The 17,823-nt window shown below is 38.6% G+C and overlaps 1 protein-coding gene across 2 annotated transcripts in view; it reads left to right on the forward strand.

Moving 5' to 3' along the window:
- galntl6 (polypeptide N-acetylgalactosaminyltransferase like 6) overlaps positions 1–17,823 on the forward strand; it is a 288,765-nt gene that overhangs the window by 80,984 nt on the left and 189,958 nt on the right. For both annotated transcript variants that reach the window (XM_083538743.1, XM_083538744.1), the window contains exon 5: positions 11,718–11,884. In XM_083538743.1, coding sequence (XP_083394869.1) covers positions 11,718–11,884 — 167 coding nt within the window. The remainder of the gene's footprint in view (positions 1–11,717; positions 11,885–17,823) is intronic.

Consider the following 17,823-nt stretch of genomic DNA (forward strand, 5'->3'; position numbering starts at 1 on the left):
AGAACTTGCACTGCCAGTCACCTCTGCTTGACCTTTGCCTCTGAATTGTGAAAAAAAACATTATTTTTTTACTTGCAACCAAACCAGAGGTATTCATGAAGATGTTTTTAAACCTGTCCACAGCTTAGAACCATCAATTCAATCTAATTATAAAAGTGTTTCGTTGTTGCATATACAAAAAGCAAAGTATTTCTCAACAGGGTAAGCTAAGATCAAGCAATAGTACTGGTTTTCGAAGTAGCATAAAATAGTTGCGACTCTGTGTAAAATGTAAATAAACTTTCTTTCGGATTCTCCCATCAGGGGTCACCACAGCAGACCATCCGTATGTTTGATTTGGCACATGTTTTTACACTGGATGCCCTTCCTAACGCAACCCTCCCCATTTATCCGGGTTTGGGCCTGGCACTAAGAGTGGCTGGGGTTGGTTCCCTGACCGGGGATCAAACCCGGGCCGCAGCAGTGAGAGCGCCGCATCCTAACCACTAGACCACCAGGGACCCTGTGTAAAATGTAAATAAAAACACAATGCAATTATTTGCGAATCTCATAAATCCATAATTCTATTCACAATAAATAACAAAAAAAAACCAACATATCAAATGTTTAAACTGACAATATATCAAATTTTAAGGAAGAAATAAGGTTTTATTGAATTTTACGGCTGCAACGGCTTTTCTCCGTATACATCTGGGAACAGAGGAGACCAGTTGCTGAAGTTTTGAGCGAGAAATATCATCCCATATGTGTCTGATACGAGATTCTAGCTGCTCAACAGTTATGGGTGTCCTTTGTGGTGTTTTTTGTTTTATGACATGCCAAATATTTTCACCTGGAAATAAGTCTAGACTGCAAAAAGGTCAGTTCAGCACCTGGACTCTTCTACAACAAAGTCATGCTATTGTAATAGATGCATCATGCAGGTAGTATTGTCTTGCTAAATTTGCAAGGCCTTCCCTGAAAAACAAAATTTTCTGGATGGAAGCATTTGTTTCTGTAAAACCTGTACATATCGTTCAGCAGTGATGGAGCCTTTTCAAATATGCAAGCTGCTAATTCCACAGGCGCTAATGCACTTCCATATCATGAGAGATCATGAGCACTAATAGCAGATTGTCCTTCTCCTCTTTAGTCCAGAGGATGTGGTGTCCATGGTTTCCAAAAAGAATTTAACATTTTGAGCCGTCTGACCACAGAACTGTTTTCCACTTCGCCTCAGTATATTTAAAATGATCTGTGGCCCACAAAGGATGGCGGCGTTACTGGATCATTTTCACACATGTTTTAAAATTATTTCTATTTTGCAATTGTGAAATAATATATGGGGATTATGAGTTTTTCAAATCATTGCTTTCTGTTTTTTTTTTTACATTTTACAAGTGTCCCAACTTTTTTGGGATTGAGGTTGTATATTAGAATAAGGAATTTGTTTTATTCATATGGTCTCAAGTCTGAGAGAACACCAAAAACTATGTATGTTGGGATTTCATTTGATATGTTTTCTCAATGAGCAGTTGATCAGACCATTTATGCTCTGTATTTTATATCCTTTGGGGCATTGGGGTACTTTAAAAACAAGCTAATGGACACGGAAGAGGGAACAGCTGTGAGTGGGGAAAACACAAAAACCAGATATAAGACAATGGTGGAGACATGGCACATATTGACATCAAAACCAAAGCACATGGCAACAGAAACTGGAATGTGGAGGTCCCCTTCACACCGGCTCATTCTCTGTGCTGGCATTCCAATCAGTTACGATTTTATTTATAAATTTGAGATCAAATTAATGAGCGAATTGACAGCAGTGCATTGTGTACTACTTAATTTAATTCATTTCAGATTGATAGCGCATGACCGTTTCTAGGCATAGCGCCCCCTGCCCCACCGCCACCCTCGCCCACTGAAATGTATTTACCTGTTTTTCTGCTATAGTTTACACAGTATATGTTACATACTTAAATTCAGGCAATTTTGCAATTATTATGAAATGTGTTTAACTTTTTTTATGGAAGGTTGTGATTGATTTGTATGGTCTGGCACTGGAGCAATGCGGTTGCAGGGTCGAGCCTTTGGATGGGGTGGTAAAAATAGGAATCTTGCCTAAGGTGCCAAAAAGTCTAGAAATGGCCCTGATCTAGCGCTTTTAACAATGAACATTGCCCCAAAGCAGCTTTACAGAGATAAAGAGGTTATAAAGTGGTATAACTAACCCTAAACCTTGTCATTTTAAGTTTATCCCTAATGAGTGAGCCAATGGCGACTGTAGCAAAACCTCTTCGAGAGGGCATAAGAAACCTTGAAGAGACCTAAAATGGAACCCATTAATATCAGGTTGGCATTGAATGTCCATTTATAACAGTTCCATCATTCTTGATGTGTTGTTCAGTAATGTTTATAGGGTTAACTGCAGAACAGTTCATGCAAACAGCCATTGAGCCATTGACTACTCCACCTTATAATGTTAATCAGTCTGGTGATGCCATAATGCAACATCTCAGTGCATTTACTTTCATGGATTGTAACAAGCTCAGGACTTTGTCACCAACTACAGTACTCATGATTATAGTTATCAGCGATTAGGGAATTTTCTATAACTACCAGAATATCAGTAATCAGATAACCTTTAGCTCAGAGCATGGAGAGAACGTGGCTGTCTTTCCTGCACTGCCTCTTCCCAGGGCAAGAAAGTCAAGAGTAAACAGCAGCTACACTAATTCCTCTCCACTGCTTTTCTTTCTCTACCCATCACAGGGCATCCCAAAATTGCACCAGCTCCAGTTGTATCCCTCCACATGAAGATTATAGACCTTCAAAGAAGTATATGGCAACGAACCGTAATTTTTAAAGGCTCTGGCATGGAGAAGCTGGTGTTGGATCTATGATGATCTTAGATGTTGAACTATTTTATGAGTTGCTCAGTAGCTTCTGGTTCCACATCATCAACAGAATGGAGAAAGGACATTACTCATAATCACACATTCCAGTGCACATGTTAGTTCTCACTCTCCAGTGTTCTGTATTGTTTAAAGAATATAATCACATTCTTGATGTCACCCAAATGACGATGGGTTCCTCTTTTGAGTCTGGTTCCTCTCAAGGTTTCTTCCTCAACATCTAAGGGAGTTTTTCCTTGCCACAGTCGCCCCCAGGCTGCTCATCAGGGATAAATACACATCATTCACTTCAATTCTTAACTTTTGTAAAGCTGCTTTCAGACAATGTCCATTGTGAAAAGCGCTAGTAACTTGAACTTGGACTTTTGGTGCCACCTAAATGCCTTTTATGTCTTCTCAAGGTTTCTTCTTCATACCATCTAAGGGAGTTTTTTCTTGCCACAGTTGCCCCAGGCTGCTCATTAGGGATAAATACACATACATTTAAATATAAGTGAATTTTGTTGTATACTTTATACATTCTATAAAGCTGCTTTGAGACAGTTTTCATGGTAAAAAGCGCTATACACTGCAAAAATGCATCTCATCATAAACATTATTTATTTATATTAATAATAAAATACTATGCAAGATCCAATTATGAAAGATTATTATGATCATCTTTTTTTTTTCTTGCTTAGATAGTAAAGTGTAAAGTTACTAAACCTGCAAATTGAGTTTAATTACCAGCATTTGAGGCCTTGTATCTTTTAAGACTTTATTATAGCTGTAAGAACTGGTTTTAAGGTTGTATAGTAAAATATGGTAAATAATCACACTAAGGACTTATTTATTTTAAATGCTTGTTTTATGTGGACACCAACACATTGATTTACAACCTAATAATAGATTCTAAGAGTCTGCAGTATTAAGTCACTATCTCTAAACATTATCAGAATCAGAAATAGCTTTATTACCAAGTATGTTTACACACACGAGGAATTTGACTTGGAGTAAGAAGCTTCCAGTGCAGGAGAAGTACAGACATAATGTAACAATTGTAAACTAGACAGTTAAATAATGCAGTATATACAGAGTAAAAATATTGTTAATGTATGTACAGATGTCATTTACAATTGTGCAGTTTACAAATGGACCATTAGATTATATGTACAAATGTCAGTTATGATGGACAGTGTTTAGTTATGTATATTTTAATTGTTTATGCTGAGTATAGCCTGCGGGAAAAAACAGGTTTTGTGCCTGGTTATCCAGCATAGTTATTATTTATTGGAACTTTGTTCTTTATACAAAGTACAAAGTTCCAATAAATAATAACTATACTAAAATTGTTCCCTGGTGGTCTAGTGGTTAGGATGCGGCGCTCTCACCGCTGCGGCCCGGGTTCGATCCCCGGTCAGGGAACCGACCCCAGCCATTAGGGTTGCACAAGCCTTAGTGCCGGTCCCAAGCCCGGATAAATGGGGAGGGTTGCGTTAGGAAGGGCATCCAGCGTAAAAACATGTGCCAAATCAAACATGCGGATGATCCGCTGTGGCGACCCCTGAAAGAAGCCGAAAGAAAGTTCTTTACACAAAGTACTAAAAGCTTTTTACTAAGTTGTTCTGCAGATTAATTTCAGTTTCTCATATTAAACATCTTTGTGTTCACAAATGACACAATATGTTTGATGATGTTTTATGTTGCAATAAGTCAAAGTATTTTGAGAAACAGCAAGTGATGATTTTGCTCTTTTTTTGCATCGTAACTACCGTGCGTTACAAGACGGTCTTTTTTTTTATTTTTTATAATTGACAATACGCATGCATCCGTGATCTTAATTTTAATAGTAATCTTGTCAAAATTAGTCTAGATGCTTTCTCATTTTAAGTCAGAAACCAGAATACGAATGGGATGTTTATTAACCTTGGGAAACAAATTGAAGCTAGGAAGCAGCATTAACTGGAAAACGAGTATACTCTGAAACACAGATAGTCCTACTTAAAATGATAGATATCATTAAGCACATTAAGATTTTGACCTCAAGATGAAAAGTGCTGTATAAATACCTCCAGTTTTTACATCTTATCTCCTTTCGGTGCACTTCACACTACAGTTATTAGGTCTCTTTCATCTAAAGACGTCATGTCAAAGGTAAAGACCAGGCGCGTATTACTCTGGACCTGATCACCCAGTTTTGCTTTCACTCCTTCAATAAATGAGCTCTTCGATGGACTGATCGTTAATTGTTCTCTGAAGACTAACCACGATTTGCTGCTCATGAAAGTGCTTTTTTTTTCCCCCAGCTATGGATTTTCCTCTGGCAAAAACAAATCCACTTATAACTCATGTAGCCGAGGGTCAAAGACTTACAGTCCCATCGATAATGGAAGATCCGCTCTGGCTTCTTCTTAAACGAGTGAAAAGCTGGGCATGGATCAAGAATGGAGTTCAGTCCTACTTTATCTTCAGGAAGGCCGATTTGAAACACAAAGCACCTTTTCAGACCCCGATCACAGCTGTGCTATCGCGGTTCCCAATTCAGGCCTCGTTTCTAGTGCACGTCTGTTTATTTTCAGGCCCCGTGGATGCGTGCAGCTCTGCATGCTGGACGTGGAACGCTGGTCTCTGACGACGAAAAAGCAGCTCGAAACAGGAGCGGAGAGGGCATCTTGTTAAATATCGGGGAAAAACAAAACAAAAATGCAGAAACGGGAAGAAGGGTTTGTAAAAATGGCCCACTCTGTGACTCAGCAGCTCAGCATGGAAGCTGGAGTGAGTGTGTGTTACTGTGGCAGGTGACACACTTAGAGTAATGCAGCTATAAATTCAGTGTTGCGAACAGAGGGAAAATTGAAAGGTTTGTCATTCAGTATGCACTGAGCCGCCAGTTTACAGTACATATCATTACATCAAAAAAATTAATAAATAAATCCAAGCAAACTGTACACACCTAGCTGTAAAATGGGGAAAATAAATCCCCTTTAAAAGTGTAATATTTCAGAAATAAAGTTGAAGTCAATGAGTTGCCATGGAGGAGTTTCCACAAGTCCAACTAACTGTATGAGTTGTTTTTTATTACTGTATTTTTCAGACTATAAGCCGCTACTTTTTTCCCACGTTTTGAACCCCGCGGTTTAAACAACGAAGTGGCTTATTTATGAATTTTTCTTGGGTTTTTCCCGGTTTCACAAACTTCAAGCCAAAAAACTGAACCCCATAACATTAGACCAATGAAATTTCCGAATGGAAACGAAAAAACGCACCTCACCTGTGTTCTGAGCTGCACGGCATCGGGAGAAAAAAAGTTTTTTTTTTAAACGCACGACGATGCCAAAAGATAAACTCCCGAGAGAAATAGTTGTAAAAGGAAGGAGAAAGACAGTGAACAATCACTTTCTTGGTCGGCTACTGTTTAGATACAAGCCGTTGTAACGCGTTGAGTCTGGGTGAAGGGAGAGCTCACTAACTCCAGTTGCAACAGAAATCATATAAGCACAGACAGGTTTCCAAAACTTGTGCTTTTTTATTTTTCTTGGCAACAGCGTTACGGGTTAGTCAAAGAAACTTAGAAATGAGCATCAGAAAATAATAAGGACATAATCCTCAGTCTTGCACACATGCAGTAATACCGGAAAAATGCAGTGCCGGTCTTTTCCCAAAATACCGCTATGCTCCTAAAGGAAGCGCAACATATTTCACCCGTTACACCGTGTGTAACGTGTCTTTCGTCTAAGTAAAATTCAGTGGGTGCGGCTTATATATGGGTGCGCTTTATAGTCCGGAAATGACGGTACATATTTTTCAATGATTTATAATCATACTCTTGGTGTCACACAAATGATGATAGGTTTCCTTTTGGAGTCTGGTTCCTCTCAAAGTTTCTTAAGATCTAAGAGCGTTTTTCCTTGTCACGGTCGCCCCAAGTCGCCCAAGGCGTGCTCTTCGGAGATAAATAAACATCTTATCACAATTTTTGTTCTAGAGTTCTTACATTCTGTAAAGCTGCTTTGGGACAATGTCCATTGTAAAAAGCGCTATAGAAATAAATGAATTAAATTGAATATCCGTTTATTTGAGGTGATGTGTTAGCTCAGTGGTTAGGGCTCTGGGTTACTGCCTGGAAGGTCCTGAACTTGGTAAGGGTACTGTTGCATAGCATCTTACTGAAAAAGTAACAATTTTGTTGTAGGATCTACAAAGTATTCTCAAGACACAACGGAGCATCAGGGCTTCAAAAAGGGAGACTTATTAGAAACTAATACACACAGCATTCGATCCAAACACGATCGGCAACCATGGGAATAGGAGCAGGAGGGGCCGGAGACCGAAATTTGTGGGTCAGGGTTACAGTTATCTCATTTTGTAGATTTCGACAATGCCACTGCCTTTTTTTATCCACAGGAACCAAAAAGAAACAACTGGCCCCTGCAAGCTGGAGTGTACAGTAGGTTAAAAAAAGGAGCTCTGAGATTTGACTAATTGTCATGGAAACAGATTTAAAAGTGTATGCACATCTGACTATAACACTTGTGTGCTTCTTTTCAAATTCCAAGTAAAAAGCATGCAATTGTCTAGAATTTCTTTGTATGCTGTAACATTAAAGTTCCCTTTCGCTGAAACTAAAACCAGGTGCACACCAGTGTTTGGCAATAACGCGTTACTAGTAACGCAGTTACTTTTGACAGTAACTAATACTTTTTAAATAAAGTATCTCCGTTACCGTATGGTGCGTTACCCGTTACTTTTTTAAATGAATGAATTTGGGCTGAAGTGTAGACTACAGTCTAACCTGTTTACAGCAGAGATGCATTGTAGGATTGGAGGATGAACCACTGTAAACACGAAGAAGACACACTGTGGGCGTGTCTCCGTTTATTTAGGTCTGTGCGGCAGTAATGGCGAGTCGAGGCGAGAGCAAGACGAGTTTCTCAAAGTGGAAATACAAAAACTTTTAAGTCAAATGTAAGCTGTGTCTTTCTGGTTCAAAGCTCGTATCTACTGCGATAAACAGCAACTCCAATCTGTCGAAGCTCCTCCAGGAACTCCATGCTAGAAGCTAGAAGCTAAAAGCTAACCCGGTGTTCTGTTGTACATTGTTGATAGTTTTCATGCATAAGCTGTTAAAGGAACATATTTAAGAGCTCAACATAACAGCTTTTATGATGCAGAAGCCACTTTAGTTTTTGATTGTGAATATATTATTCAGCTTGTTTTGTTATTTATTTCAGAAATCCTTGTGATATATTCAGTTTGTGCTGGTCTGACTTTAATAGAATAGTGTTTAAAAATTACTCTGTGTTTAAGTCAGTTTTGTGTTTGTAGACCATAACGCATAAAAAGGCATTAATGGGAACATTAAACAACGTTTTTTTAAAAAGTTACTAAAAAGTTACTTTTAACAGTAACGCATTACTTTTTGGTGTAAGTAATCAACAAAGTAATTGAGTTACTTTTTGAATGAAGTAACTAGTAACTGTAACTAGTTACTATTTCTTAGTAACTAGCACAACACTGGTGCACACTGTGTGATTTTGAACATGTTTTGTTTGTCAGAGTGACATTTTTTTAAATCCTAAAACATTCCTATAATATAAGGCTAAAATCTGTAGCCTTCGATCGCTGATTTGTTCAACGACAGCCGATTAATACCTATTACTCAATTAATAATTTGTTTTCCTCCAATGGAATTCTGGCAGTGTCAGAAGATTTCAGGCACTTCCTCAAACCAAGTACCAATAGAAGCACCGGACCTGATTATGCGATTAGTGCCACAACTTCAAATCACCTCAGGGAAAATATTGAAACAGGTCAGGTGGACAATACAGGGAAAAGAGAAACTTATTGAGTGAGTGTGTGTATGACGTTTTTATTACCAAGGCATGTTATGAACAACATAAACGCTACAGATTGTTTTTGTTTTCTGACAGCTACTGTTAGCGAGAGAACGCGGGTCTAGGGGCGTCAAAAAGAAGAAAAAACAATCCGAAAGTTTCATCGATCCGATGAGATTTTTTTCTTGTCTGTTAGTTTTTGACTGTCGTTTCACATGAATTTATGACAACTGAGATCCTACTACAGTGTGACACGAGGATCATGTTCGTACAGTTTGACAAGCAACAAAACTTAGTTATCTCAGTTATACAGCCGAGTAATTGACGGTTAAGGGCCCTTGCTCCAGGGCCCAGCATTGACAGCTTGGTGGTGCGACTTAAACTTATGACCTTCCAATCAGAAATATAACATCTTGTCCATTGAGCTAATTCTTCCACAGTGTGACAATGCAGCTGTGCACAAAGCGAGTTTCATGAAGACATGACGTGCTAGGGATGGAGTGCCCTGAAACAGAGCCCTGATCTTAACTGAACGAGGAACACCAAAACCTTAACCTCAAAGTCTTATACAGCGAAAAGACACCATTTGCCCCATTTTCTTTTTCTTTAAAGTACTGCAGTTAGACGCCAGTTTGGTTCAGAAATGTGCAAAAGCTATAGCAGGAAGGCCACATATGCTTTCACAAAGAAACACTAGACAGATTGTCACCACAGGGATCAGATTGTGACTGTTCACATTGCACCTAAACCTCTACCTCTGTGTGCTGTCTGTCTCCCGTCTCCCTTGTCAGACTGGTGCTTAATTGGATGACGTAGCGCCATCTTTGACCTGGATTGTGCGTTGTGACCTGGATACGGTCTCTGTAAACGTTACACACTTGTCTTTAAACTTCAGTCCGTGTGATTCTTTGGAAGGATCACTCAGAATAGCCAGATATTAGGGTTTAAACGTGCGTGTATTCGTTTTGCATGTGCAAGCTAGTGAGTTGTTCCCTCACAAGCATATTAACCGCACACATTATACAGCAGGTTTACTGGTGGCGCTATTTTGTGTTGAGTGAATCAGTCCCACACTGTCTTGTGTTATTTGTCTGCACTGTTTGCACTCGGCTGCACACGATGCACTTTATGTGGCGAGGAAACTTACTTTTGTGCTCAGTTGTGTTCTGTAATGCAGCTCTATGTTCTGTTATGCAGCTCTATGTTCTGTTATGTAGCTTTATGTTCTGTTATGTAGCTTTATCTTGTGTGATGTAGCTGTATGTTCTGCTATGTAACTTTATGATGTGTGATGTAGTTTTGTGTTGTGTTATGTAGCTCTATGTTGTGCTATGTAGCACTTTATGTGGCAAGGACACTTACTTTAGTCCTCAGTTGTGTTATGTTATTTGTTAGCTCTGTGTTCTGATATGTAGCTCTGTGTTGTATGATGTTGCTCTATGTTGTGTTATGTAGCTCTGTGTTGTATGATGTAGCTCTGTGCTCTGTTATGTAGCTCTATGTTGTGTTATATAGCTCTATGTTGTGTTATGTAGCTCTACGTTGTGTGATGTGGCTCTATATTATTTTATGTAGCTCTGTGTTGTGTTATGTAGCTCTGTGTTGTGTGGTGTAGCTCTGTGTTGTGTGGTGTAGCTCTGTGTTGTGTGATGTAGCTCTGTGTTGTTATGTAGCTCTGTGTTGTGTTATGTAGCTCTGTGTTGTGTGGTGTAGCTCTGTCTTGTGTTATGTAGCTCTGTGTTGTGTGATTTAGCTCTGTGTTGTTATGTAGCTCTATGTTGTGTTATGTAGCTCTGTGCTGTGTGATGTGGCTCTATATTGTGTTATGTAGCTCTATGTCCAGTGATGTAGCTCTATGGGTTTTTTTTTATGTAGCACCAGGGTTCTGGAGAAACATCTAATTTCAGTGTGTACTGCATCAGCTATACAGTATATGGTTGAAATGACAGTAAAATCTTGACTTGAAGTAGAGAACCACAAGTTTGTTTAGTCTCCGCCTCACACTTCGAGTGGTTATTTGATCCATACTGGAAGCGCGATTTGTACCGTGCATGTGCGAAAAAACGTGACACTTCCTGTCATCTGCAACGGTTTTATATTCTATATTTTATATTCTATATTTTATATTTATATTTGCATTTTATGTACAGAATTGTATTAAAAAGGAGAAATTCCCTATAATTCCACATATAAAGGAAGTGAATAAATGAATGAATGGAGGATGGAAGGATTTAATTAATTTGTGAATAAATAAATTGAATGGATCAATAAATAAATGTATGCATTTAAGAAACACACAAGATAGTTAAAGTATGCTGAAGTAAGTAGAACATATCTTTAAAAAAAAATTATATTGAATGTAAAAGAGACATGCTTACACACGCACACACACACACACACACACACACACACACACACACACACACACACACACACACACACACACACATTTATATATAAATCTTTCATCTATTAACCTATTTACACAGTAGCATATGCTTCTGTTCACTTCTACTCACCAGCGGCTTGTTTCCGGAATCAACTTTTCAGATCAGACGTTTTTGTTTACCTTTGAATATCCAGTGGGAATCTATTCAAGGCAGAGCTCTCTAAGGCCGCAGTTTGTCTGGTTGTTGTGTGAGCTGTAAATAATGAGCCGTGTGTCAGCGTTGTCAGGGTGTTGAATTAGAGACTGGTGTGAGCTGTAAAGCGTCGCCTCATCTGCCACTTCAATCTTTGTTGAAAGTGAATTAAGGCGCGGATTTCGGAGTGCTTTATTAGAGCAGGGGGAGCGACAAGGCTTTTTAAAACGCTGATTTACGACCCGAGTTCTGCGCAGCTTCGTTCCCAGACACTCGCAGAGTTCGCTAGGAGATCTACTCGAGGCGACATCGCTCCGGTCAAACAAACACGCAATCACATAATGGTCGATGGGCCGATAATGGTTTACAGCCTCGTGTGTGTTTTTGTCTTGATCAGCCTCCTTTTCTCTCTTTCTGTCCGCCAGCTGTAAACAGAAGCTGTACCTGGAGAATCTCCCCAACACCAGCATCATTATCCCGTTCCATAACGAGGGCTGGAGTTCTCTCCTGCGCACTATCCACAGCATCGTTAACAGAACTCCTGATCACCTGATCGCTGAGATTGTTCTGGTGGACGACTACAGCGATCGAGGTAAGTCCAAGATCTTTTGAAAGTCCTGCTGGAGTTCCTGCGTTATGAGTAACCACAATAGATTCGAGAAATATCGTTGACTGTCTATAACGTTTACGTACATTATAACAAAAGAGCCATTGAATCAGTAGCAAGTCGCATTTCAACAAAGCGTTGACGTTAGCATGAATTGCACAGCGCCCAGTACCGCACCGTGAGGACAGCGTGTGGAAGAACATGCCCAGCCGATTGCTTATTTTGAATGTAACACGTTTCGAAAGCTTGTGCTAGTTGCCTTCAAAATTGTTTAATATTTTAGCCAAATTTCCGGCCTTACTGCCAGACTCATGAAGCTGAAGCAATTTTTGTCCCGAGGGGAACGAAACAATGAAGTATAGTTGTTGTGAATTTACCGCAAGTTTAGCTGTAACCCTGTGACACTAACATTTGTCATTGCTGGTATTTCATGTTTTGTCTTCCTGATCGGAATTGAAGATAGACAGTGTTGACTATATTCGAGAGATTCTCTCAGGCTGAAACAACGAACCAAAGCAGCAGTTAGACAAATCTACAGTCTGTAAACTGCCTGAATTCAGCCTTGGGCTACTAATGAGTGCTATAGAGAAGTCGTTCCTGATGACTGCTAACAAGTTTTCCAGCTCGTTCACTGGGACAATGTGCTGATTGGTGATGAATGAAAGACAGGTAAAACAAGGTGTTAGCATAAAGGTATAGTAGGCTAGTATAACTACCACTCTTAGTACAGATTGTACAAGTCTCTGGAACTGGTCTTTCGGACTAGCATTCCTTAGTGCTATGATGATGATGATGACAGTGGAGAACTGTCACCAAAATCGTCCATAGTGTTTAAACAGCTTAAAATCTGGTGAGTGTGAAGTTCATAACATGACATTTTCATCCTTAACTATTCAGCATTCCCTATGCCATGTAGATCCTGGATGAATCAATGGCCAAAGATCAGATCAGGGGATCGGGAGGATAAAAGAAGGTGCAGGAGTCATGTATTTGCAGTGATTTTTCTCTTTAAGGGCACAAGCAAAGCTAAACCATGGTTGCCAAATAAATGAAGCGAAACCGAGACACTGTTTTGCTGCACTTACTTTATTTATTTCTTCATTTATATTTTTTATTAGGATGCGTTTGTGCTGATTATCTGTTATCTGTACTCAATGAACTGCACCTCAAGTAATTCATGATCATGATCCACATAATAAAGTGGATAAAGTCCCTAAAGACGCATTTAAACCGGATTTACATTTTATTGTTGAAACCAATTTAAACACAATTGTCCCAATACAACTGTTTGTAAATACGTTTCTAAAATCAGTTGGGGTGAAGTCAGTCAGTAAATAAAACCCATATTTTATTCACAGTAGAATAAACATAGAAAACATATTGAATGTTTAAACTGAGGAAATATTCCATTCTAAGCAAAATAATAAGGTCAAAATGATCTGCATCTCTGATGGTATGGGAGTCCATTAGTGCAGCTCCATCAATGCTGAACGGTATATACCAGTTTTATAGCAACAAACTCTTTCATCCAGAAAATGTCTTTCAGGGAAGACATTGCATATTTGAGCAAAACAGTGCTAAACTGCATCTATTACAATAACATGTCTTCTCGAAGTGGCCTTTCTGCAGTCTAGACTTTTGACCATTTGGTGCATCATGAAATGAGAAACATAACAAAGGACACCCAAAACCGTTAAGCAGCTAGAATTCTGCATCGGACACATATGGGACAACATTCTTTTCCCAAAACATCATCAGTTGGTCTCCTCAGTTCCCAGGTGCATACGGAGAGAAGACGTGATACTACACAGGGGTAAACACGGCCCTGTCCCAACTTTTTTTGAGACGTGATACAGCCATTAAATTCAAAATGTAGTCCCTAATAAATTATTTGTTTAAACATTTAATGTTTTTTGGTTTGTTTTATTTTGAATTATGGATTTGTGAGATTTGCAAATCATAAAAGTTTTTTTTATTTTAATCCCAAATTGTTTATTAATAATAAAAAAAATAATAATAAAAAAAATTATATATATATATATATATATATATATATATATATATATATATATATATATATATATATATATATATATATATATATATGTGTGTGTGTGTGTGTGTGTGTGTGTGTTACTAACAGGTTTGATGAAAGTCATTTTAGATAATAAGTTGCTTCTGAAGATATTTTAATATTATTTCAACTATAATATAAACATTCGTAATGGCTGAAATTGTAGATATTGTTTTTTTCGTCCTGTTATTTACTTTTTATATATTTGTATTTTTTTGCTCAGAAGCCTCCTTATATACTAAAGCCAAGGAGGTGATTCACAGCTGGCAGGTGTCCTTATCAAGACAGCACCTCTAAGAAAGGCTGTCCTGAGCCATCAATTCCAGATAGCGAGACAGACAGGAAGGGAGAGAAAGAGGCAGAGAGCTCTTGTTAGTATACAGGAAGGCACTGACTGACAGACTGTCAGAATGACACCCCATTCCCTTCATACAAGTGTGAATGATTTTTTCTCTGACTTTCTTTTTAGTTTTTTTCTCTGCACTCACTGTCTAGGGTCATTGTTTAATCATCACACTCACGTCATTAAAAGAAAGGGAAAGGGGTAAAACAATAACCCATCGACGCGTTCGAATTGACCAGTATTGTGACACTGAGACGTGGTGCTTATGGGGTTTTTTTTAAGCTACATTTTATTCTACTTGTAATACAATTATTTTACTGTAATTTTAGTTTTTTTCTTGAATTAAATCTGAAATAGGTTCAGGACATTGTTTTATTTTGTCAGTGCTGCAAGAAACACATCACTGTAAATGAATGAGATCGGATATCGACGCCAAACCCGCAGCACTGAACATGTGCCACAGTGCAATTATTTTTTATTTTTTGGGTTCTATTTACACTTAAAATACAACAAAAATGACTCCGGAGTATTTTCTCGATTCAGATGGGATGTAATTAGATAATAATTTCGCTACACTGCAGAATATGTACCATCAAATCGATGGATATGCGATAGATCGATTAAAGTCGAATTAAAATGTCTCATTTCGGACTTTTCCCAGTGTATTTTTTTTACCCATCTGTCTTGTTTTTTTCCCACCACTCCGACTAATCCACATCCCCAAGTGGCTGACCAGCCAGTCAAACAATCTAAACAACATGGGGTTCCAAAACGTGAGGCATTGGAGTGGGTCATGGTTTAAAGGAAAATAGCAATATATTTGAAAGACTGATTCAGACCCGCTAACCTTTTAGAGAAGGAAAATATTTCCAAAACATGGCTGTTTATTTTCATCCGAAAAATGGCAGACGAGCAAATTGGCATTTGCGTAGGTGTTTTGGAGTTGATGATATTAATCAACACTTTGAACAGATTTTGAAGTTCAGAAAGTTTTGAATGCATCTCCCCTAACATTTTAGATCTTATTAGAGATTTTTGTAAATACACAGTACCTACTGCAATACAGTTAATACAATGTTATAGTATATCAAGGCGGATAAAGGGTTATTATTAAATACACGACTTATAGAAAACATAACCTTTGCATACAAATAGATTTTTTGCAGTCTAAAGAAGCTTTGGGTGAGAAATCAGAATGCTGTGAGATCAAATTCCAGCGCTGCCTTACATATATATTTACAGACAGACAGACAGACAGACAGACAGACAGACAGACAGGCAGGCAGGCAGGCAGGCAGGCAGGCAGGCAGGCAGGCAGGCAGGCAGGCAGATATCAAATGAAATTTGCTTAGGTGCCTTGTGTACGATGGCTGAGAAGTGCAAAACACATTAACAAATCCGAAAACAAATTAACAAATTAGAAAACACTAACAAAATAACAAATGCAAATATAAAAGAACAAATCCGAAAACACAATGACAATACAGACAAGGCGGAAAAGGTAGGTATAGTTCGTGAATGGAAACTTGGAAAATAACAGAAGTAAACAGAAGCAAGGAGAAAATGGAATGAATTCAAAGCTACTTTGAGGAAGGAAATTCATATGCAGTGATGTTGCAGTATATCATCACATAAAGATTTAGTTTGTACACTTTTACACATACGGTCCAACTTTCTTCCGCCGCAGACTGTTACTTCAGACGCCTCATGGTCTGATATCCATACCTGACTACCTCTCCAGCTATGTATCCAGGCTGAACAACCACCATATAGAACACAAGCAGAGAAAAGATGATGATTCATGTCTACATCACTGACGCCCTCTGTCTCATCCACGTTAACCCCATACTTCTTGTTGCTTTTTGCTTTGCTCAATATTAGCTTCGTAAACTAGCCTACATTTGGCGTGTATAAGAACCAGGAAATTATACAGGTTGAAAAAGCCGTGCAATGACGGGAATATGTTGATGGACTGAAAACGGTGCACAATGAGAAGAAAAAACATTCATAAAATAGATTCAAACTAATGTAATGAGTCTGGATTGAAAATGTAAGAAGTAGAAAGTACAGATATTTGTGTAAAAAATGAGCGGTAAAAAAGTTGTCCGGAAAATTAATAGTGAAGCACAGTTACAAATTTCAGGATTTGTACTTCATTACTTTCCACCTCTGCAAGCTGCACATTTACTACTCGAAAATATTTACAATTTCTATAGTATTGTCCCTTAAGAAGAAATAATAAAATAGTTGCTGAAATGTGAGAGGTGTATACTTTCGTGAGATACTACATATATATCATCCATCATCCAGATTCAGGTCAAGCAATCAAACTATAGAATAGGGGAAATTGAGATCTCTGTGACTTTACCCATGGCATGGTTATTGGTACCAGATGGCCTGAGTTGAGTATTTTAGAATCTGCTGTTCTCCTGCCATTTTCACACACAACAGTGGCTACAGTTTACAGAGAGTGATGCGGAAAACAAAAAACATCTCATGAGTAAGAGTTCAGTGGCTGGAAACACTTCATTTGTCAGAGATGTGCTTCCCATAACTGTAAAAATGTAGTCCTTTTGGATTGAACTAATCTGCACTGTCCTGTCTCTGGTTTTTTGCTCCATTCTGCGTAAGCTGTAGAACTGTGATATGCAGGGAAATGCCAAGGGATAAGTAAAACTCAAACCAGCCCATCTGACACCATCAACGATGCCACTAGCAAAGTCACAAAGATCCCACTCTTTCCCCAGTCTGGAGTTTGAAGTGAACCGAAGCTCTTGACCTGTTTCTGCATGAACGCATAGACGACTGCATAGACGAGTCCCTAATAAATCTAAATTCATGTAGACCAAAGTGATTGATCACATTTCTTTGAGGTGCATCAAGTTCTAAGGGGTGAAGAAGAGGAAAAAACAGCATTCGCTCATCCCACTGAGCAGTGTTACTGCGGCTCACATGAAACGTTCTCCACTTTGGGCGTTTAAAGTTCTCTCTTATATTTTGTCTTCTGTCCCGAAAACGAGGTGTGAACTTTAAGATATTTTGCTTGGTTGGACATTTTGAAAGGTGAAATGTTTCAGAAATCGCTAATCCGTAACGGTCATGCCGATCTAGCACATTGCTCTCATTAAATCTCTCATTATAGCCGGGTTGCAAACCGAATTCGTTCTATTCGTCTCTGGGTAATTGTCCTGTAATGAAATGTCCTCTTTATTGAAGCTCACTGTGTCGTTCAGGCATCTCGATGACGACGATTACGTTTAGAAATTTGCTTTTATGCTCAATAGTCTGATCTATTTAAATGTTAGCTGAAGATAAAACACTGCACACCTAAACTAATTTTACTCAAGAGTCACTGCATACTTCTGCTTAAGTCCAGAGGCCTTTCTAATGGATAGAGTGCATTTGTGTCCACCAGTGAACAGTTTATAACTTCAACAATGATGGAAGTGCAATGAATGGATTTTCAGTGTCACCCAGATGAGAATGGGTTCCCTTTTGAGTTGGGTT

The sequence above is a fragment of the Silurus aristotelis genome (assembly GCF_946808225.1).
Source record: "Silurus aristotelis genome assembly, chromosome: 4".
NCBI classification, from domain to species: domain Eukaryota; kingdom Metazoa; phylum Chordata; class Actinopteri; order Siluriformes; family Siluridae; genus Silurus; species Silurus aristotelis.